The 19608-nt window shown below is 43.5% G+C and overlaps 1 protein-coding gene across 1 annotated transcript in view; it reads right to left on the bottom strand.

Moving 5' to 3' along the window:
• The window catches only part of Cd38 (CD38 molecule), a 37094-nt gene extending 21262 nt beyond the window's left edge, over positions 1-15832 (bottom strand). Inside the window, exon 1 of the mRNA XM_051164892.1 lies at positions 15307-15832. Coding sequence (XP_051020849.1) covers positions 15307-15551 — 245 coding nt within the window. The 5' untranslated portion in view covers positions 15552-15832. The remainder of the gene's footprint in view (positions 1-15306) is intronic.
• Between the last annotated feature and the right edge of the window lie 3776 nt (positions 15833-19608).

Genomic DNA, 19608 nt, shown 5'->3' with positions numbered 1-19608 from the left:
ACACCTGGCAGAGTCAGGGGGTGAGGAAACGGAAACGCCTGTGTCAACTGCCCTGAAGAGACAAATTGGGCTTTTTTTTTTCCCCCTCAAAAAATTGTATGTTTTAACTTAGCAAATTTACTCCTTAGGATTGTATCTTACACACACACACACACACACACACACACACACACACACACACACACACACACACTTTATCCTAGCATTGCTTAGGAAATATTGCAAAAAAAAATAAAATAAAAGCACTGAAAATGCCCTGAATGTAAATCTAGAGTGCGGAAAATTCATCTGGTGTGACTCTGTCACCTGTGAAAATGAGACCCAGCTGTGCTCACCCTCAAGCACACTGTTCAGTGTGAAGGAAGCAGGAAGTGAGACATAGGGAGACAACATGTTGAAAACAAGAGTGTATGCTGCCTTGTGCTCGGAACATTTCTAGACTATGTGCTGCCCCACCCCACCCCACCCACCCCACCCTACCTCACCCACCCCACACCACCCCACGCCACCCCCTGCTGCTACTGGTTCATCCTGGTGCTATATTTGCTGTTGCCTTTGCTATTGCTGGTATTTTGGTTTGCTAGACTGCTGGATAGTCTGATGAAAAAGATTGGACTTGCCCCCAAGGAACCCAACATCCCTAATCAGCAGGAAGTAGCCTAGGGAGGTCTATACCTCCTTTCCCCTCTAGCTTTCTTTCTCTCCTGCCTAGTGTGGGGGGTGTTGGAAGGATTTAGGGTGGGGTAAGGGTGAGAAGGGAGGTAGAGGTAGAAGAACTCACATAAAATAGATGTTTGTTTTTTTTAAACAAACAAAAATATGCCTACAGCTACAGAAGAAACAAATGGCATAGTTAGTCTCCAGGAAAAAGGGGAAAAGAAATTGAAGGAGGTATTTTTGTAACTATTTATCTATAACTGCCCATTTCTTTAAAAACAAAAAGAAAGCTAAGACATAATATGGCATTTTTTTTCTATTGTTTTTTTGAACAAAAAGGTATGTTCCTAACATTCCATGGACATCTCAGTGTGCCTTAAATATTCATGATTTAACTTTCCTAACTTTAAGACATTGGCGGAAGACACTGGCTGAGATTTATGAATTGGAGATTGAGATGAATCTTTTGGTGCATGAAGAATGAGAAAAAGTTGACTTGGCAAATGCAAAATGCACAGCTTGTGACTGTGAATTGATCTGCTCGGACCTCGAGATTGCAGAATGCCTTTGAAAAAAGGGTTACAGCAAGAAAGCCATCCCCAAAATAGAATCCTCTGTCTTTACTAAGTCGCAGCCTCCCTTCCTGTCTTTAAATCTCTACCAACTCTGTGCTTTCTGCCTCTGTCCTTGAAGGACTTCCAAGGAGATTTCATCACTGACAATTTAGATACCTGGACAGATCATTCAACTTACTCTCAGGAATCAAGATGTTCAATCTTACTATGAATTTCACCCTATGAAGTGACAAAGACAAAAATGCCTTCATAATATTTGTTTGATAGTCATAATGAGAAAGAGGGGGAGGCAATTGAACAGAGAGTACAAGGAAGAATCTGGGTAACAGCCATGGAAGTGTATACCTGGAGTGACGTTCTTTCTTCAAACTGGGTTAGACCAACCATTTCAATAGATTCCGGGATCACCGTGCTATTTGGCTTTTGTTGACACAAGCCACACATGCCTGGAAGAGGGGGGCTGAGCTGAAGGGTTGTCTGTCTGTGTTAGACTGGTCCCATGGGCATATCAGTGGATTGTTTTCTTCACTGCTGATTGATGTGAGAAGACCCAGATCACTGTGGGCAGTGCCAGCCAGGGCAGGCAAGCCTGGGCTACATAGGAAAGATAGCAGAGCAAGCCACAGAGAGCAAGCCAGGAAGCAGCATCCCTCAATGATTTTGACGCAGTTCCTGCCTTGATAGCCTACTGTGAGTCCCTGCCTCCTGGAAAATCAAACATTCCCTTTCTCTCACTAAGTTGTTTTTTTCGCCATGGTGTTCATCATAGCAACAGAAAGCACACTAGGACAATAGTACGTGTAGATTCACAGTCTTGCATGTGCATATACCACGTCTGACACATTATGGTGAGAAAGGAAAAAAAAAAAAACACCATAACAATTAAAAATGTTTTGTTACAAACTATTTTAACTGCATTGTTAAAACTGCTTAATGATGGAGCTATCTGTTTAAGCAGTATACGTTTTAAATAGTGCTGCTGCCACAATTTAGGATTCTAACCAGGGGGATTAATTAGTCTCACATTCTTCATCTTGTATTTAAAACTTTAAGCATGTGTCTTATAGTGGGAATGCTTCCTTTTCATTGTTAGGAAAACAAAGTTAGTCCTTAAAGGGGATAAATATGCTCGTGTCCTGTTTGGTTGACTCTTCGTATTTGACCTCAGTTATCGCCTTCCTGTCTCTTCATCGCCTCCTCCAAAGTGGGTATTATTGGTAAAATGATTCCCTTATTTCCATCCATGTCAGTGTACGAATATGACCACCTTCCCCTTTCTGGCCGTTTGTAACACATGTGCACAGGAAACTGATTCTTCATCTTTCACTCTGCTTCCTGTTCTGTTTTGTTTTCTCAACATCTTAAACCTATTCCTGTCACCACTTCTTTGAGAAAACTGATCTTCTCCATCTTCTTACCTGATTCATTCCTAAGTTGTTTCTCAAAGAACAGGCATCAGAGCTGATCAGCTCTGGAGTCATTTTGCTACTGATTTGGTGAAATAAACCCATTCCTCTCCAAGTTGCTTTGGGCTGTTGGTTTTATCCCAGCAACTGAAACCAAACTACAGCAATCATATATTTCTTTCTCTCAGGTGGATATGCCTTAAACTGTAAAAGAAATTGTCTTAACCGACCCTCTGGAGTTCAGGCAAGGACTTTTGTCTCCATCCACTTGGATGTGTATTGACCTTTTTGTAAATATGTTTTTAATTCCTATTACTAGTTATATACTTCCATTAAATTGTATGTAAGTAAGTTAGGTAAAGGAAAAATTAAAAACTACTTTTTCTATGAAAATTAAGTGATTATTTTGGTAAATAATGATTGTGTGTGAGCCTTTTGGGGGAAAAAGTGCTGCATTTGATATTGAGATTCTAATAGTAATGACCACAGGACTTTATGGATCTCTGGAAGCACTCTTCACTTGGTTTCTCAGCCTACTTGAAAGGCTCTGCCTCTCCAACAACCTCCCAGTTTCTTCCACTTTGTGTATCAGCTGTTAACCCATTTTTGTCCTTCCCAGAAAAATTCAGATGAAAGATGTATAGTGGCAAATGTTGTAGAGAGGGGTCAGACTCTGGGTACATTTGGGATGTGGTGGGGTGCGGGGGAGAGCTGACAAGACTCATGCCCAGGCTGTTCCCAAACTCCCCTTATAATCCAGGCTGACCTTAAACAGTCCTCAGGCTGACCTTAAACAGTGCTCAGGCTGACCTTAAACAGTGCTCCTGCTTTTTAATGATGAGATAAACTCACGCACCCGCACCAGCACCAGCCTAGACATAGTTTGATAGTAGAACCCACTTGATTTAGCATGTGATTGGATATGATGGGAAAGAGAAAAGTGATACAAGATTTTTGAGTTCAGCTACGGGAAAAGAAGTTTCTACTTCAAATAATGAAAGGATGGAGTGAAACAAATTGAGAAAGACACCAGGGATTTGGATTTGTACAAATAAGTTTTGTAATGCCCGCTGCCATCCAAGTGGAGATTTTTCAGTAGGCAGTTGGATTATGTCAGTCTTGGTGTAGCAAAGTTTTAGGTGAAGCTTTAAATTTGGAAGCAAATGGTTGTGTAGAGAGATTAAGGACAGAAAATGTTTCAAAGGGAGGGTGTGAAATCAACTCTTTCTGGTGATTCTGATTAGTCAAGTGAGATGAAGGCAGGAAACTGATAGCAGATTCATGAATCTAACAAGGTAAGTTTTAGGTAAATAGTTATGACCCTGGAATGGGTTAAAGAAAATTTAACTTCAGAGCCCCTGGATGGCTTTCTTCATTGTGTCTTTGTCTTGCTACTATCTATTCTCAGTGAGACAGCCAGCATGAACTTTAATTAAGCAGCAACCTGCCAGTACATCATATTTTCAAACACATCACTAGTGACATGAATCCTGTCTCTGAAGGTCAAAAGGGACCTTAAAGAGAGCTTATGTCACTTAGAATATAGTGTGCTGACAATAACAATGCCATACACATAAAATAAATATATAATAATTGCATATCACATATCAAGATAAAGCAAAAACATAATTAATTATATTGTTACTAGGGGCTAAGATTTCCAATATAAGATAAATTAGATATAAACATAAATTTAAGGTTATTAAGGCCCTGTACTTTTACTCCAGATTGAGATTATAAATGTGAACTCACAACGTGTCTCTCTCTCCTTTAAAAGACTATGTCTTCTAGCGGCCAGAGAGATGACTCGGCAGGTAAGATCACGTGCTGCTTTTCCAGGGGACTTGAGTTTGATTTCCATCACCCACGTCAGGCAGCTCACAACTGCCTGTAACACCAAGTTCAGGGGAATCTGACACTCTTTTCTGGCCTCCAAGGGCACTGGACTCACATGCACAAGCATACACATGTATATACATACTTTCAAAAATAAAATATTAAAAATAGTATCCTTGAGAATTACCCACTAAAGTCCAGAGAAATCATGCTATCTTGCAGTGAGTAGTGATGACACAATCTCTGGAGTTTTATTTCTGCCAACAGTGGTCAGGGTCCTGGGAATAATAGACAATCTCATCTTGAGGGCGGGACACTCACGCAGTAAGTTTGGGACACTTAGGACTGAGGGTTAGTTCTTGACCTGAGAACGTGCTCTCCTGCCTTGTGCATGAGAAGTTCCAGCTCTATGGTCCTGGGAGTCAAGCCTTATACCAGCAACCAGCCTAACCTGCTGGACTTTCGTCCCAGATTGAGTGTCACATCATTGGCTTTGAGGCCTCAGACTTGGGTCTGAGCGGTCTGCTGTCATCCTTAGGTCACCAGCCTTCAAAGGCCTGCTGTGAGACTCCCCAGGCATCATAATCACATGAGCCAGTTCTGCTAGTAAATCCTCCTCCTGGTCTGCCCCGCCACATCTTTTACTGCCTCTGTTTCTATGAAGAACCCTGACTAATACATTTGCCACCTGACTGATAAAGAGAAAGAATCAAGCACTTAACAGCCTTTTTTTTAATGAACTCTCTCTCTCTCAGGACATCCAGTGGAGAAAGGCCCTCCCCCACTTAAAAGAATTAAGTACATTGCAACGGACTCTCTCAGTTGGAAAATAGTGATTTGCTAATCCCTGTGGAGCTGGTCAGTCTTGGCCTCTTTTCTAGCCTCTAATGGGTCGAAGGATCATCAGATGCTATCAAACTAATGGGATGAAAAGTCATTGTGGAACTTGAGAACAGATGACCCAGGCACACAACGTCCAGCTCTAATACCCTTCAAACTGTGGGACGATGAGACATTATGGGCCTTTTGATGTGATGCTGGAAGGGAGGCTCCCTCTGCTCCATGCCCAAGTCTAACCAACTCTAACCTGCATGTCAGTTTATAGGCAATCCTGCTCCTAGAAGAGCATGTTAAACAGCAGCACAGAGGCTAGTGGGACTGTGCAACTCATCAAAACACTAGCTGTACAAGCCTGACCAACCCAGTTTGGTCACATGAAGGCGGAAGGAGAGAGCTGATCTCCCAAACATGCACCATGACACATGCACGTGTGCACTCATAGGCATAATACACACACATTCAGTGATATGGGATCAAATCAAAGCATAAAAATAAACACCACCACAAGAGTGTGAGTATCCAAACCCAGAGAATGGGAAAATCCTGAGCCAGATGGCCATTCTGTTCCATACACTAATAGGTATCTGTAAATGGAAGGGAAATGGTAGTAAGTTCATGAAAATATATCTTAATCTTTATAGTGTAAAATAAGACTCTACAACAGGACAAATCAAAAGTATGTCTTTAAGGAAATCCTTGAAGAGTAGACGCAGGCTGGACATTACTAAACTGTCACCTTCCAGGAAAGGTGTCCTTGCTTTACTCCCATAACTGAAAACTTGTTTTGTTTCATGTCTGCCACTGCCTGTGAAAATACAAGTTCCTGACGTTAAAATAATTCAGTGGTTTTCGTTCACAGTTAGGAGCTAGAAGGATCTGCAAGAGTTCAGAAATACAGATGGCCCCCTGCACATGTGGCTGCCACATCTGTGAATCAAAACCACTGCAGGCTGGAAACAGGCAGGATACGTTGCCTCCGTACGTGAAATATACACACTTTCCCTCTTGCTATCAATCTCTGAGCTACATGACATGGTAACAACTTCTGTAGCATTTATGTTGCATTAGCTATTTTAAGAAATCCAGAGAAGATTAAAATATGAGGGACAAAGTGAAGACTTATATGCAGATATTTCAGGATTTTATAGAAGAACATTAGTACACAGATTTTGATAGCTTGCTGGGAGGCCTGGGCTTCCTAACACCAGCTCCCCATAAGTACAAAGGAATGACAATATTCATGTACAAATCTGTTACAAAATACTTAAAACTTTGAGGGAAGGCCAAATTAAGCCCAAAAGATAAGCAGCATTTCTTTGCAGTGTCATATTAGGGTGTTGCCATAGCTTAGATATGGTCTCTGTCTGGATCCCAAAGGTTTCTATGTTGGGAGCTTTGTCCACTATGTGGCAGTGTTGGGGTTGTAAGTCCCACTTAATAGAAGGAGCTTAAGTCATGGATCATCGCTCTCAGAATAAATCACTCCCGTTCAGAAGGTGGGAATTAGTTCTTGTGAGTAAGTGATCTTCTCTACAGTCTCACCATCGCGGTACCACCTGCCATGCTATGATTGATGTGGCCAGAAGGTCCTCCCCAGAGCCCAGAGCTGCAGCACCAGACTCTTGAACTTCTGAGATTGTGAGCTAAGCTTATCTTTCCTCCATCTATTTTCCGACATCCTGTACTTTGCGATACTAACAGCAACGGACTGAGACAGGTACTGTTAGGAAGATTTACTCAAAAAAACCAAAAACAAAACAAAACAAAACCCCCAAAAAAACAATTACCCAGTAGAACATGTGAAGTTGTAGCTCCAACCTTTTAAGTTAGAGTGTAATTTGTCGTTCTTGTCTATTAGAGATATAAGTAATTTCTGCGTAATAACAAGATAATCATAAAGTTTCTGTTTCATACTGCCTTCTAGAACATTAGCTTTATGTCTGCCTTTATCACTTCTACGTCTATCTTATCTAAATCTAATATTCGTTTAAAGTACGAGCAAACGCAAAGAGCCTCGAATGTTCTTTGAAGTGAATTTATCATTTTACTGACTCCCTCATAAATGACTATTTAAAGCCAGCTCTCTCTGTCTCCAAGCCCTCTTCCAGCTACATTTCACCTGGTCACTTTCAAGCCTGTCACACATGAATAAATGAATCGCTAATGGGTATAGATCTATGTGCTGTGAAAGTCACACCCTTATCTTATAGAAACTTAGAGTCTGAAAAAAAATGTTTTTAACTTGTGAGGAGGCTGCCCACCTGCTGTGGAATCTGGTAGTTGTTATAGACGTTTTCCTGGTGAATCAGTTTTCTGTCCCTGTCATGAAATGCCTGACACAATCTTACATAAAAGGGATGGATTTATTTTGGTTCACTGGTATGGCCGTTCCATCGAAGATCGGGAAGTCTTCAGTCTCTGTACCAATTTTCTGCTTTCGTCAAGACAAACAAAATGCTGAGACTATCGAAGTGGATCTCCTAGGGAAGTAAGATGCACAGACTTGGCCTCCTAGAAAACCCAGGCATTTTGAAGAGGAAGAAGCAAAGGACAATCCTTAAAAGTTGTAACAGGAAAACAAAGGAATCAGAAAAGCCAGCCAAAGAGAGAAAGAAGTGAAGCAGAAAAGCAGAGGAGACCGTTTTCTGACTTTGGTTGTTCACATTTGTGTCTAGCCATCTTGATATTGGCATAAGTATGTTCAGCTCAAAAGGCTTTAACAGAAGAGGCCAGAATATGAAGAGCAACATATGAAGTAACTGGAAGTGGTGAGGGGAATTAGAACCCCATCTCTTTGGGTCTCAGCATCTCCTGTGACTGGGATGAAAAGATCTTCTATATATACATGTCTGCTTATATCCCTATACTCTTGTTTGGACCTTCAGTATCTGCAGCTGGCATCAGTAGCTGGCATCCCCATCATCTCTGGTGGAAGCTGATCTTCACCAAGATGGAAGAGTCGTGGGACTTAAGTCATACCAATGAGGTCCCTCTTTAGAGACCCTTGTTGCTCCGTGTGCTGGATCTCCACCGCACCCTCTGACTCTCTCCTACCTCTGTACATACTCTGACTCCTGACAGTCATGCTTTCCCACAGAGCCAAGAGATACCTTCAGTGCTGGCATCTTGTGCACATTTCAGTGAATCTTGGACATGTGCTCCCCACATGTCTAGGGCCATCTTAGCCAGAAGATGGCTCCTCAGTGCAGCCTTCAAGATAAAGGAAGCAAAGGAGATTGTTCAGGTGTATTCTATCTTAATGTCCCTGGTTCAATTTAGAAGGGTGAGTTGCATCTTCAAGGACATGCTTTGATATCTTCTTCTCATAGGGCACGGAGTGTGTGCTCAGCACACATGAGAGTCCAGGTTCAAACCGGTTACTTTCTTGTCATGGAGAACAAATAACTGACACTATGTATTGGTTTTCTTTTGAAAATACTTAACAGAAGCCACTTTAAAAGGGAGAGCTTTCTTGTTGCTTACAGTTTGAGTCATGGTCTATGATGGTGGCAGATACACCAGAGAGAGAGACTGGTCATGACATTATCTCCACAGTAGAGAGCATGGTGAGATTAATCTGGCTGTCTCTGCTTTAATTCAGTCCCAAACCAAAGCTCTTGGAATGATGCTGCCCACACTTACGCTGGGTCTTCTACTACAGCAAACCCAACATGAAAACGCCCTCACAGACACGCCAAGAGTCCATCTCCTAGGGGATTTTAGACCCTGTCAGGTTGACAATCAATACACACCATCATGGTTTACATACAAAGATTTAAGGAGGGTGTGAAGGCAGGAGTGGTTTAATCTGTGATTCTGACCAAGAAGTAGAGAAAGAGGAAGGGAAATTCCAAAACAGGGCTGGTTTTTCCTTCCCCCACCTTTTTGTCTAGCCCAGGATCCCAGCCCACAGGGTGGTGCTTCCCTCCCCAGCCCCATGTTTGGAATGGATCTTCCTTCTTAGCTAAAACTCTCTGAAAATTCTGCAGGGCAGGGAATGGGAAGAGGAGTATATAAATAAATAAAATAAAAATCTAAAGGTGTGTCTCACTTAGGCTATAAATAAATAAGTAAACTTTAACCCAATCAAGTTAATAATGGGAATTAGCCCTGACACCCAGCACAGAAAGAAAAAAAAAAAAAAAATAGGTTGGTAGAGGACTTTGGTGAGGATAAGAAAAAAAATTTTTTTAAAGAACAGGAGGAAAAGGAGCAGGTAAGAAAGATAAAAATCATAAAACCTGAATGTTCAGGAGATGGATCCATTGGTAAAGCACTGACCTTGCAAGCATAAGGACCTGAGGTCTAGTTCTAGAACTGTGAAAAATCCACTTGTGGTGGCATGCAAGTCAGCGATAAGGAGGTGGAGACAAGCCCTAGAGGCTCACTGGCCAGCTGATCTGGGTTATTTAGCAAGGCTGTGGTGGTTTGAATGAGAATGGCTCCCATAGAACCATATGCTTGAATACTTGGTCCCCAGTTGGTGGAACTATTTAGTAAAGATCAAGAGGAGTGGCTTTGTTGGAGGAGGTGTGTCATTGGGAGTTGCCTTTGAGGTTGGAAAAAAAAAAAAACCCAAAACCAACTTGTTCTGTTACCAGTGTGTCTTTTTTCTCGCTGCCTCATATTTGTGGCCCAAGATGTGAACCCTCAACAACTACTTCTGTTCCATGCCTGTCTTCGTGCTGCCATGGTACACACTACAATGGTCATGGATTCTAACCCTCAAAACCTGTGAGCCCTGTGAATGCCTGAAGGCAAATGGGTCACTTAGTCTCCAGTTGATGACATCTTTGGGAAAGATTAGGAGGTATAGCCTTGTGAGGGGTGGCTTTGTGGAAGAAAGTGTGTCACTGGGAGAGGGCTTTGAGGTTTCAAAATCCCATGCCAACCTCCCAACCCCTGGTGCCCATGGACCAGGATAAAAAAAAAAAAAACTTCCAGCTGTTACTCCAGCACCATGCCTGTATGCTTCCCACCATGATGATCAGGAACTAGACCTCTGAAACCGTAAGCAAAGCCTTCAATGAAATGCCCTCACTCATAACAGTTACCTCGTGGCGTCTCTTTACTGCAATAGAACAGTAACAAAGACAAGTCTCAAATTAAATGCTTTCTTGTATAAGTTGCCTTGGCCACAGAAATTTCATTCTCGCTTTCTCGTCCCACAAAAAAAAAAAAAAAAAAAAAAAAAAATCATAAACCTTTAGAGAAGCTATCCACCCTCCCTCCAAACATCTCTATGACCTAAACACAAACTGATAGAGTTAAGTATGGTGATACTAGAGAGGTATATTTACTTATATTATTTGTAATATACCAGCTCATATGGCATTTGTGTGGTCTAACTAAATATTTGGAACTTATTACAGTTAAAGCATTAATCTGAGTTCTCAAATTATACAACTAGATAATAATTCCTAAACCACATGAGTCACATGGTAGACCTTTTGTCACTATAAATCTAGTTATGGGAGGTTGTAAAGGGCAGCAGCAAAGGTAACAGAACAATCATAACAAAAGGCTAGAAGGAACAGAAACAAGGATGCAAATTGTGAAGAGCTGAAGGTACCACAAAATGTGCTCTGTCCACCCATTGAAAAGTAGAGTTTCGGGGCCGGATAGATGGCTCAGTGGTTAAGAGCACCGCCTGCTCTTCCAAAGGTCCTGAGTTCAATTCCCAGCAACCACATGGTGGCTCACAACCATCTATAATGTAACCTGGTGCCCTCTTCTGGCCCGCAGGTAAACAAGCAGACAATACTGTATACATAATAATAAAATAAATCGTAAAAAAGAAAAGTAGAGTTTCTTTCTCCTACCCTAGAGTCTGAGTTGGCCTTGACTTGGTGACCGGTGGAAGTGAAGAAGTGCCAGTTATGATCCTAAAGCTTGAGGAGGACCCAGCTGACTGTTCTGTTAGGATGTGGAAACCCTGAGACTAATAGGAACCTGGTCTAATAGGAAAGGACCATATGGAGAGGACCATGCAAAGACTACAAAAAGAAAAAGAGTGGTCCAGCTTCCCTCCTGAGACAAGATGTCAGTCATGAAGACACCTTGAACGATGCCTAGGATGGTGGCTGACCCAAATGACATGACGTGAAAGAGTCCTCCAGAGGATCCCTGCCTACTCACAGAAGCATGAAATTTAAATGATCCTTAACGTACCTCACTGAATTGGGGAATGGTAGTTTACTATAGAGACTTAGAAAATGGTACCTGGCTATAAGATTCTGCATTTAAAAAAAAAAAAAAATCTTGAAACAGATAAGTCATTGGAAGTGTCATTGCCATGACACCATGATACACAGATATTTGCTCCAACATATCTGCCGGCTGCTGTGAAGGTGTTCGATGACATGAAAAACATTAAATCATAGACCTGCTAGGAAGGACTTCATCAACCATAATTGTGAGTGGGCCACATCTTATCAGGCCTTAAGAAAAAAGATTAAAGTTCCAAGAGGAAAGGGAATCCTGCCAGACTTCCTTCAGACTAAAACTCCAGCACTGGCAGTTCTAGATTCTTGCAACCTGCTGGCTTAGGCTCCAGGTGTTTTGGATTGCCAGCCTCCATGACTGCATGGACCAGTTCCACCCCCATTATCTCCATTTGTCTGGAGACACTGTGACATCGGTCCTGACACTGGATGTCAGGCAGAAGAAAAACAGGTCTCAAGGAACAACTGTTCATGTCAATTTGATGGGCACACAGGAAGTGGCTGTTGAAGGCTGGAAGGAAGGCAACCCCTTGCAGAAGTGATGCAAGATGTTGTACCTCTGTCTGTCAGCTGCAAAAGTGAAGATGCGTTAACACCCTCTAGGAAGCCAAGGCTTTGGCCCAGAAGTCTGAGAGTAGAATCTGAGAGTCCAGTCACTTTTTTTTTAAGATGGGCAAAATAAAGTGCAGACACAGGAAAGAATTCTTGATTCTTAGTGCAGATTAGAAAGTAAAGCCAACCCCAATTAAATATTTCCCTTTACAAGAGTTGCTGTGGTCATGGTGTCTCTTCACAGCAATAGAAACCCTAAATAAGACATGTGCAATCTCCCATTTTTACCCAGAAATTCCATCCCTGGGAGTCAGTCACACAGAACACTGCAGTATACACATGAAGGCATATGCTGAAGATGTCCACTGCAGACAGAAAGCTGTCCACGAATTGAAACCCCTGTGCCACCAGTAGCCCGATCACTACCTGGAACATAGTAGGGGATTAAAATATTTATATAATGAGTGAATGGGATTGAAAATTAGAAAATGGGCCAGCAAGATGGCTCACTATATAAAGGTGATTGCTGCCGAGCCTGAAGACCTGCCTTTGATTCCCAGGACCTACATAGTGGAGGAAAGAAGCGACGCCCACAAGTTGCTCTCTGAGTTCCACACATGCCCTGTGGTACATGCTCCCACCCACCCCACATGTAACTAAAAATTAACAAATTAAGATTTTTGTCAACTGGAAATGGTTACATCTACCCTGTAAAGAATGAGGTATATCTGGAGACACCAATATGAAAGACTGCCCCCCCCACCACCAAGCATTAGGTTAAGAAGATTAGAAGCAATGTTACTTTCAGTATTAGAGAACTGAATTAAGGGACTATGATCTAATACAGGGACAATTGTACTTAATCTATATTTATTATTGTGGAGAGAGTGGTATCTGCAACACTACATTTGCATAGCAGTGACATTTCCACCATTTACCCTGACAAGATTATTCCTCTCAGTTCCTCCTCATTTCTCTAGGCGCTGGGTGCTGTCGTTAAATGTGTCCATTTTACACCGTGTGAACACACCGCAGCACAGATATACCGAGGACCTAGTCCAAGGCTGTACTGCAACAGAGCCAAGTTTCAAACTCAAATGGCCTGGCTTCAGAGTTCACCTTCTTAAACCATGGGAGGATAAAGTGCCATGTGATCAGGTTGTTGACTCATGATGGTGATAATTATTATTTCTCTTCCATTTCTAAGGTCTCTACATGTGGCCCATAGGGTTGACACCCATCCCACCTACAAAGAGTGAATAGGCAGTTAGCTTAGCGGCTAGGAGTTCAATTTCTACAATTACACGTGCACAGTTTACTCAAACTTCCTGGTGCAATTTTCTTAACTTATCTGTACAATGGAGAAATCAATAGTAACTGTTGCTGTGTGTTTGTCTTCTGTCCTGTTCTATTCTGTTCCATTCTTTCTTTTACTTATGCTGGGGATGAACCCAGGATACTCTGTAAGCCAGGAGAGAGCTCTACCACTGAGCTGCATCTCAGCTCTGACATGGTCTTTAAAGGACTACGTGATTGGTTAAAGTGCCTGACACGTGATAAGTATCTTTCACTAATATATTCATATAAAATGTGTGTGTGTGTGTGTGTGTGTGTGTGTGTGTGTGTGTGTGTGTGTGTTGTGAGATGTCTGAAAAGATGCTCATCAGAATATGTATAAGTTAGGCCAATGACATGGACCAGTAGGTAGGGATGTTTGCTTCCAAACCTAATGACCTGAGTTTGATTCCCAGAATCTATCTACTGGAGGCAAAGAATCGATTCCATGACCTCTACATGCACGTATGCTGTGAAACATGCATCCACACTCAGAACAAATACTATAATTTTAATTAATTAATCCTGTTATTTTTAAACTATGATTCGACAAGCACAAATAATACTTGCCAGATGCATATACATACACATGAGTGGCTGGGTTGAACAAGTAGTCAATTTCTCCACACCACAGGGTTAGTACTAAGCACACATCATGCTAAACCCATGCAGCCACTTTGCTAGGCACAGTGAATTTACTCAAAATGATTGAACAACCAATACCATTTTGGAAAAAAAAAAATCTGTAAACAAGATATTAATCGGCAGTGGTGGTTCTACCTGAACATTTTCAAGTAAGCCCAGGACCCAAACCACTGAGCATGTGATTACGTAGGAAGTTTGGGCATCTGAAGACAGAAAGTGAAGATGGGCGCGAAGATGGACTTCGGGGCATGCCTACCCAGCCTGTCCTACTCTCTGTTTGACTTCAGAAATCAGTTCTACACTAAAACAATACCCAGGAATGAATAGCTATGCCACAAGCTCTTTCCTCTGGAGCAGGTAGTGCATGGAAGGGAGTGTGAGAGCTGGTTGTACACACTGGTACAGATGTTCCCAAGGGTTTGCACGGGTTCACCAAGCTGACTCAGCTTATCTGATGAGTGATGTTTCAGTTTCTATAATCTGTCTTGTTTTGTTTTATTAAAGATCAGGTGCAAAAAAGACTCAGGATGCTCTTTGGGCGCAGTGTTTGTTTGCTTTGTGTTTGCTTTGTAACCCAAGCTTGTCCTGGAATTTTCATCTTAGCTGTGCAGCCCTGGCTAACCTTGAAAACACAGCAATCCTCCTGTACCACAGGCATGAATGAATGACCACTCCAGGATGTTGTTTTATAAAGATATATAAAGCTCAAGGCAGACATCTGCGCTTTCTGACTCCCTCGACTTCCACAGCGTGCTCAGCCAGCCACTTAGTCAAATGTCGCCTGTGACCATAACTTTCTGAGCAGGGACGATAGGCTGGTCGAAACCACAACCTAAATGACAATGTGAAGTTCCTGGGCCTACGAGTAGTTTTCTGTCCCTGCAGCGGGGCTGTGGCCAAAGGTGGCCCCAAAGGCCCATCTCAGGACCGGCTTATAGGAGGCAAGCACCTTTGCAGAGCTCAGCAAGAGTCAGGCCCCCATAGCAGGCACTGCTTACTCAGAGGTGATGGTGCTTGCTTGGTAGCTTGCACAGGGGACCTTCCGCTCATCGGAATCCTACTCGGCACTGCCCTTTGGCTCTGAGCTGATCCGCAACACAAGATTCTTTGTTTGGGACAATCTGGACGCTGCACCTCCTCCCCCCTCTTGCCCCGTGAGAACTCCAGCTGGGTCACAGCCTGCCTCCCGGCCCCGCAGAGCACTGTGCCTGGCGTGTGCCTCAGATGTCAACTCACCTCATCTCAGGCCGGAGGATTTGAGTGTACACGAGGCAGCGTCCCAGGAAGATTTCAGGGAAGTGGTTCGTGGTTGGCTTCCCCTTCCACACAAGGAGTGAGCGCGGCCAGAGAAATATGAACAGAAGGCTCACTATCAAGGTGATCAGGATCAGGAGACCCACTCCGAGACAGATCTGGACGGTCCTAGAAAGGCGGCAGCAAGGTCTGTCCTCAGACACCGGGCTAAATTCATAGTTGGCCATGGGGCTCCTTGAAGAGCAGCCCCAGCTAGGCAGGAAGAGAGCACAGTGCTGGCTGGGTCGGAGCCTGCCCCTCCTCCTTTCTTTCACTTGCCTTTTATCAGCTTCCTTTTCCACCCCCTACCCCTGCTTCAAAGTTCCACGGGGTGACTGGGCTAATAAGGCTTTAAGGATGTTAACAGGCACTCCAGCTGCTAACTTCCAGACTCCTGAGCAGAAGATGTTCAAGAGCCTCCCTCTCTCCAAGAGAAGTCAGCATGTTAGCCTCTGCACGGGCACAGACAATAGCTTGGGGATATTCCTGGCCAGACCTTTCTGTCACCTGTACACTTGACACTTTCCCATTACATATTCTCTCTCCTTCCCACCCCCCCTTCTCTCTCTCCCTCCCTCCCTCCCTCTCTCTCTCCCCTCTTGCCCTTTCTCTCTCTCCCTTCCCCCTCTCTTTCCTCCTCTCTCTCCTCTCCTTCCCTCTCCTCTTTCTCCTCTCCCCCCCTCTCTCCATCTCCTCTCTCCCTCTCTCTCCCCTCTCTTCTCTCTCTCACTCTATCTTCACCTCCCTCTCTCTCTTCCCTCTCTTTCTCTCCCTCCACCTCCCCCTCTCCCTCTCTTCTCTCTCTCTCCACCTCCTCTCTCTCTCCCCTCTCTTTCTCTCTCTCCCTCCAGCACCCTCTCTCCTCTCTTTCTCTGTTCACTCAATGCCTGACAACAACAATGAATGGCCTACCTTTACTTCTAAGCTTTGATAAAAATCCTGCTCGGACATCTTGAAAGTCCCAGGTTCGTTTTACCCCTCCTTTCTGGAGGTATCAGTTCAAACCCAGCCCTTGGTTAACCCAGGCTGTTAAAGTGCTGTTAACTCACCTCTCTGAATCAGATAGATACAAAGCAGCTACTCACATTAATCATATCACAGCTTGTTTTGATTAGATATTCCCTAAGTGTTTAGGACAATCCTTAAGACATAATAACTGATTACTCAGTAACTCTAAGTTATTAATGCTTGCTCTAGGGGGCTTCCAACGTGATAGGATTTTACAACTGATAAGATGTTTGTCACCTGCCCTGCCCCATGGGGTCTTCAAACAGAACCTGGGAGGGGGGTGCAAGGCTGAAAAAGAGACAGGACAAGGAGACATGGTTTCTAATCAAACCTCGTTTATTGAAAAATTTCACCGAGTTTTTACAGGGTCTCAGAGAGGCAAGGGCAGGGTTGCTTTGGAAACCTAATGGCAGCTCTTCTGCTCTCTAGCCCAGTAGTAAAACTTTAAGATAAGGGAGTAAACTTTGAGAGAATGTAGCTGATAAGCAAGCGGGTTCCTAGGAGCTAATGGAGATGTTCTGCTATATATCTCAGTAGTAAAAACTTCAAGGATAGGGAGGTAAGTTCTGAGGAATGCAGCTGCAGAGGTAAGGTAAATAAGCAGTTTCTCAGACCGCGACTGAGAGGTGTGGCCTTGGGCTGACCCTCAGCTTGTTACATGCCAAACAGAGGTGTAGAAAATGGAGCCTACAGGCAAGGTGGGATTGCCTATGTTTTAGGCCAAGAGCCGCTAAGGGTGGCCCTTTACAGCCACCCATCTCATGTCCAAGTAGGAAGCCCAGAATACAGGGCCTCTTCCTGCCTCCCCTTCCCAAGAGGACATGTATTACTTAAACAGAGACTTGCCACATCATGGCTCATAGCACAGGGCGTGCATGGGACAGTCATGTTCCAGGCAGAGGGAATACAAGGTGCAAACACTGAAGCAGGAACAGCCCTTGTCCTCTTTTAAGTGGCACAAAGGCAGCCAGATAGCTTTTAGGGCAACAGGAGAGCCGATCTCTGCAGCTCTGTAGGAGGACTTTTTTTTTTTTTTTTTTTTTTTTAGACTCGGCATTTTACTTACAGGTTTTGCTTATTCATTTCCTGTGCCCCTCCCCCCACTCTCTACCATGTGTGTCCAACTCAAGTCATCAGACTTGACAACAGAGGACAGGACAGGTTGGGCCATTTCACCAGCATGTGTTTCAGCTTTAAACCATTCAAGGTCAGTGAGTTGCCTGGCATGACAAGTGAAAGGCTCAGCCTGGCTTTGGAGAACAAAGGTGGAAATATAAGGACCAGGTATGACTTTAACCTGTAAAGTAGTAACAAGTGGTAAATTTAAAGAGGACCATGCCCTAGGAAAGGTTCTGAAGTAGAAGCAACAGGATTTGTTGAGTAGGATGTGGGTTTGCAAGAATGGGAGGAATCAATGATAGCACCGATATTTTTGAGACATGATCAAAGGAAGGACCCTATTGCCTGGTATAGAAACAGGAACACTAGAATGGAGTGGGTTTAGTTTGGGGTGGAGAGGTGTAAGTGGAGAATTTTGTTCAGATGAAGTAAAGTTGAAATCCCAAACAAGAGACACAGAGTTAGGTACAAGTATGAGGGCCAGTGTTGTAGACCAATTTCAGCACACAGTTTGTAAAGAGGACGGTAAGATCACAAAGAGACCATGTAACAGTCAAGGGAGAAGTTTCAAAATCTCGTAGAGCATTCTTGAAGCAGGGAGTCAGAAAAGCGTGGGAATCCCAGCAAAAGGAACTTGGCACGGTGACTGCTGACCAAGAAAGAAGAGAAGCCCAGAAGTTCATGACAAAAGGAACTTTAAAAAAATAGACATATTATCTGTGTGTGTGTGTGTGTGTGTGTGTGTGTGTGTGTGTGTGCATGAGTGCACAAATGCACAAGCATATGCATGTGTGTGCACTCCGGTTCCTATGTGTGCTGTTCATACAGGCCAAAATAGGGCATCAGGTCCCCCAGAGTTGAAGTTGTAAATGGCTGTGAGCTGCCTGATGTGGATGCCAGGACCACACTCCAGTCTTCTGCAAGAGCACAAACGCTCTTAAATGCTGACTCTTCTTTCCATAGCCAAGAGGGAGCACTTTTAGGAAATGTGGGCACAGTCCAACAGAATAGGTTCAAGCGAACGTGTCAATGATCTATCAATAAGTTAGAGTGCACTTGTGTTGAAAGGGGAAGGGGGGGTTGTTTGGTTGGTTTCGGTTTCGGTTTCTTAATGTCAAAGAGAATAGAGAAGTAAGGGCACAATTGGGAAATGGTGGGCATTATAACTTGGATATGTAAAAATCCCCTATAAGTTTATGATTTGAACTCTTGGTACTCAGGTAGGAGTGCTAGTTTGGAAAGTTATATAAATTTTGGAGGAGAGGCCAAGAGGGAGGAATCAGGTCACTGGTTAAAGGTCTTGGTGCTGTGTTGTCCCTATCAACTTACTACCCAGTTCTTTACCTCTTGGTTGATCATGAAGTGAACGGCTCTCCTATGCCACATAATATTCTACCCAAGAGCACGAAGCCAAAAGACCGTGAACCAAATCCTCTAAAACTTGAGCCAAAGTGATTTTTATTTTTCCGTCTTCAGTTGTCCAGTGGATAGTTTGTCACAATAATGAGAAAGTAAGTAACACCCTGGGAGTCAGGAAAGGGAATCCAGTTCTGGGATTAAACTTCCAGCAGGAACTTTTGCAAGCTGACAAGCCGACTCAGCAGTACAACAATGCTTGACGAAAGCTCATGAGGGGGAGAAGAATCTGAGGCACCGTGGGGATGTGGGTGGGAGCTCTGGCCCCTCATAAAAAAAGAGGTGGGGAATATGGCTCAGGATTTGATGATAACAACACAAGGACATTCTCTCCTGATTGCTTCTTCCATGAAGTAATAAAGAAAGCTCCTCTGGGGACAGTGTAGAGCACTGGAGGAAACTAACCAGGCTGGGGAGTAGTCAAAAGTTCAAAGAAAGGCCAGTTAGTGAACCAGTGTTTGCCCGAACACACCCACTGTGTAGACAAAAATCAAAAAAGGACAAAGCTCACTCAGCAGCCTGCTAGAGCTGCCACAGCAGAGCACCACACACTGGATGGCTCAAGCAAAAGAAATGTATTGTCTTGAAGTCCTAAAAGCTGGAAACTCAAGGGCAAGCTTTCTGCATGGTTGGTTCTTTTTGAGGCCTCTCCACTTACTTGGCTTTCAGACTGCCCTTTCTTTTGTGTCTTTACTAGCTGAG

Source organism: Acomys russatus, chromosome 22 (genome assembly GCF_903995435.1).
Source record: "Acomys russatus chromosome 22, mAcoRus1.1, whole genome shotgun sequence".
NCBI lineage: Eukaryota > Metazoa > Chordata > Mammalia > Rodentia > Muridae > Acomys > Acomys russatus.
Note: the sequence above shows the minus strand (reverse complement) of the source record. Positions and strands in the feature narration are given on the sequence as shown.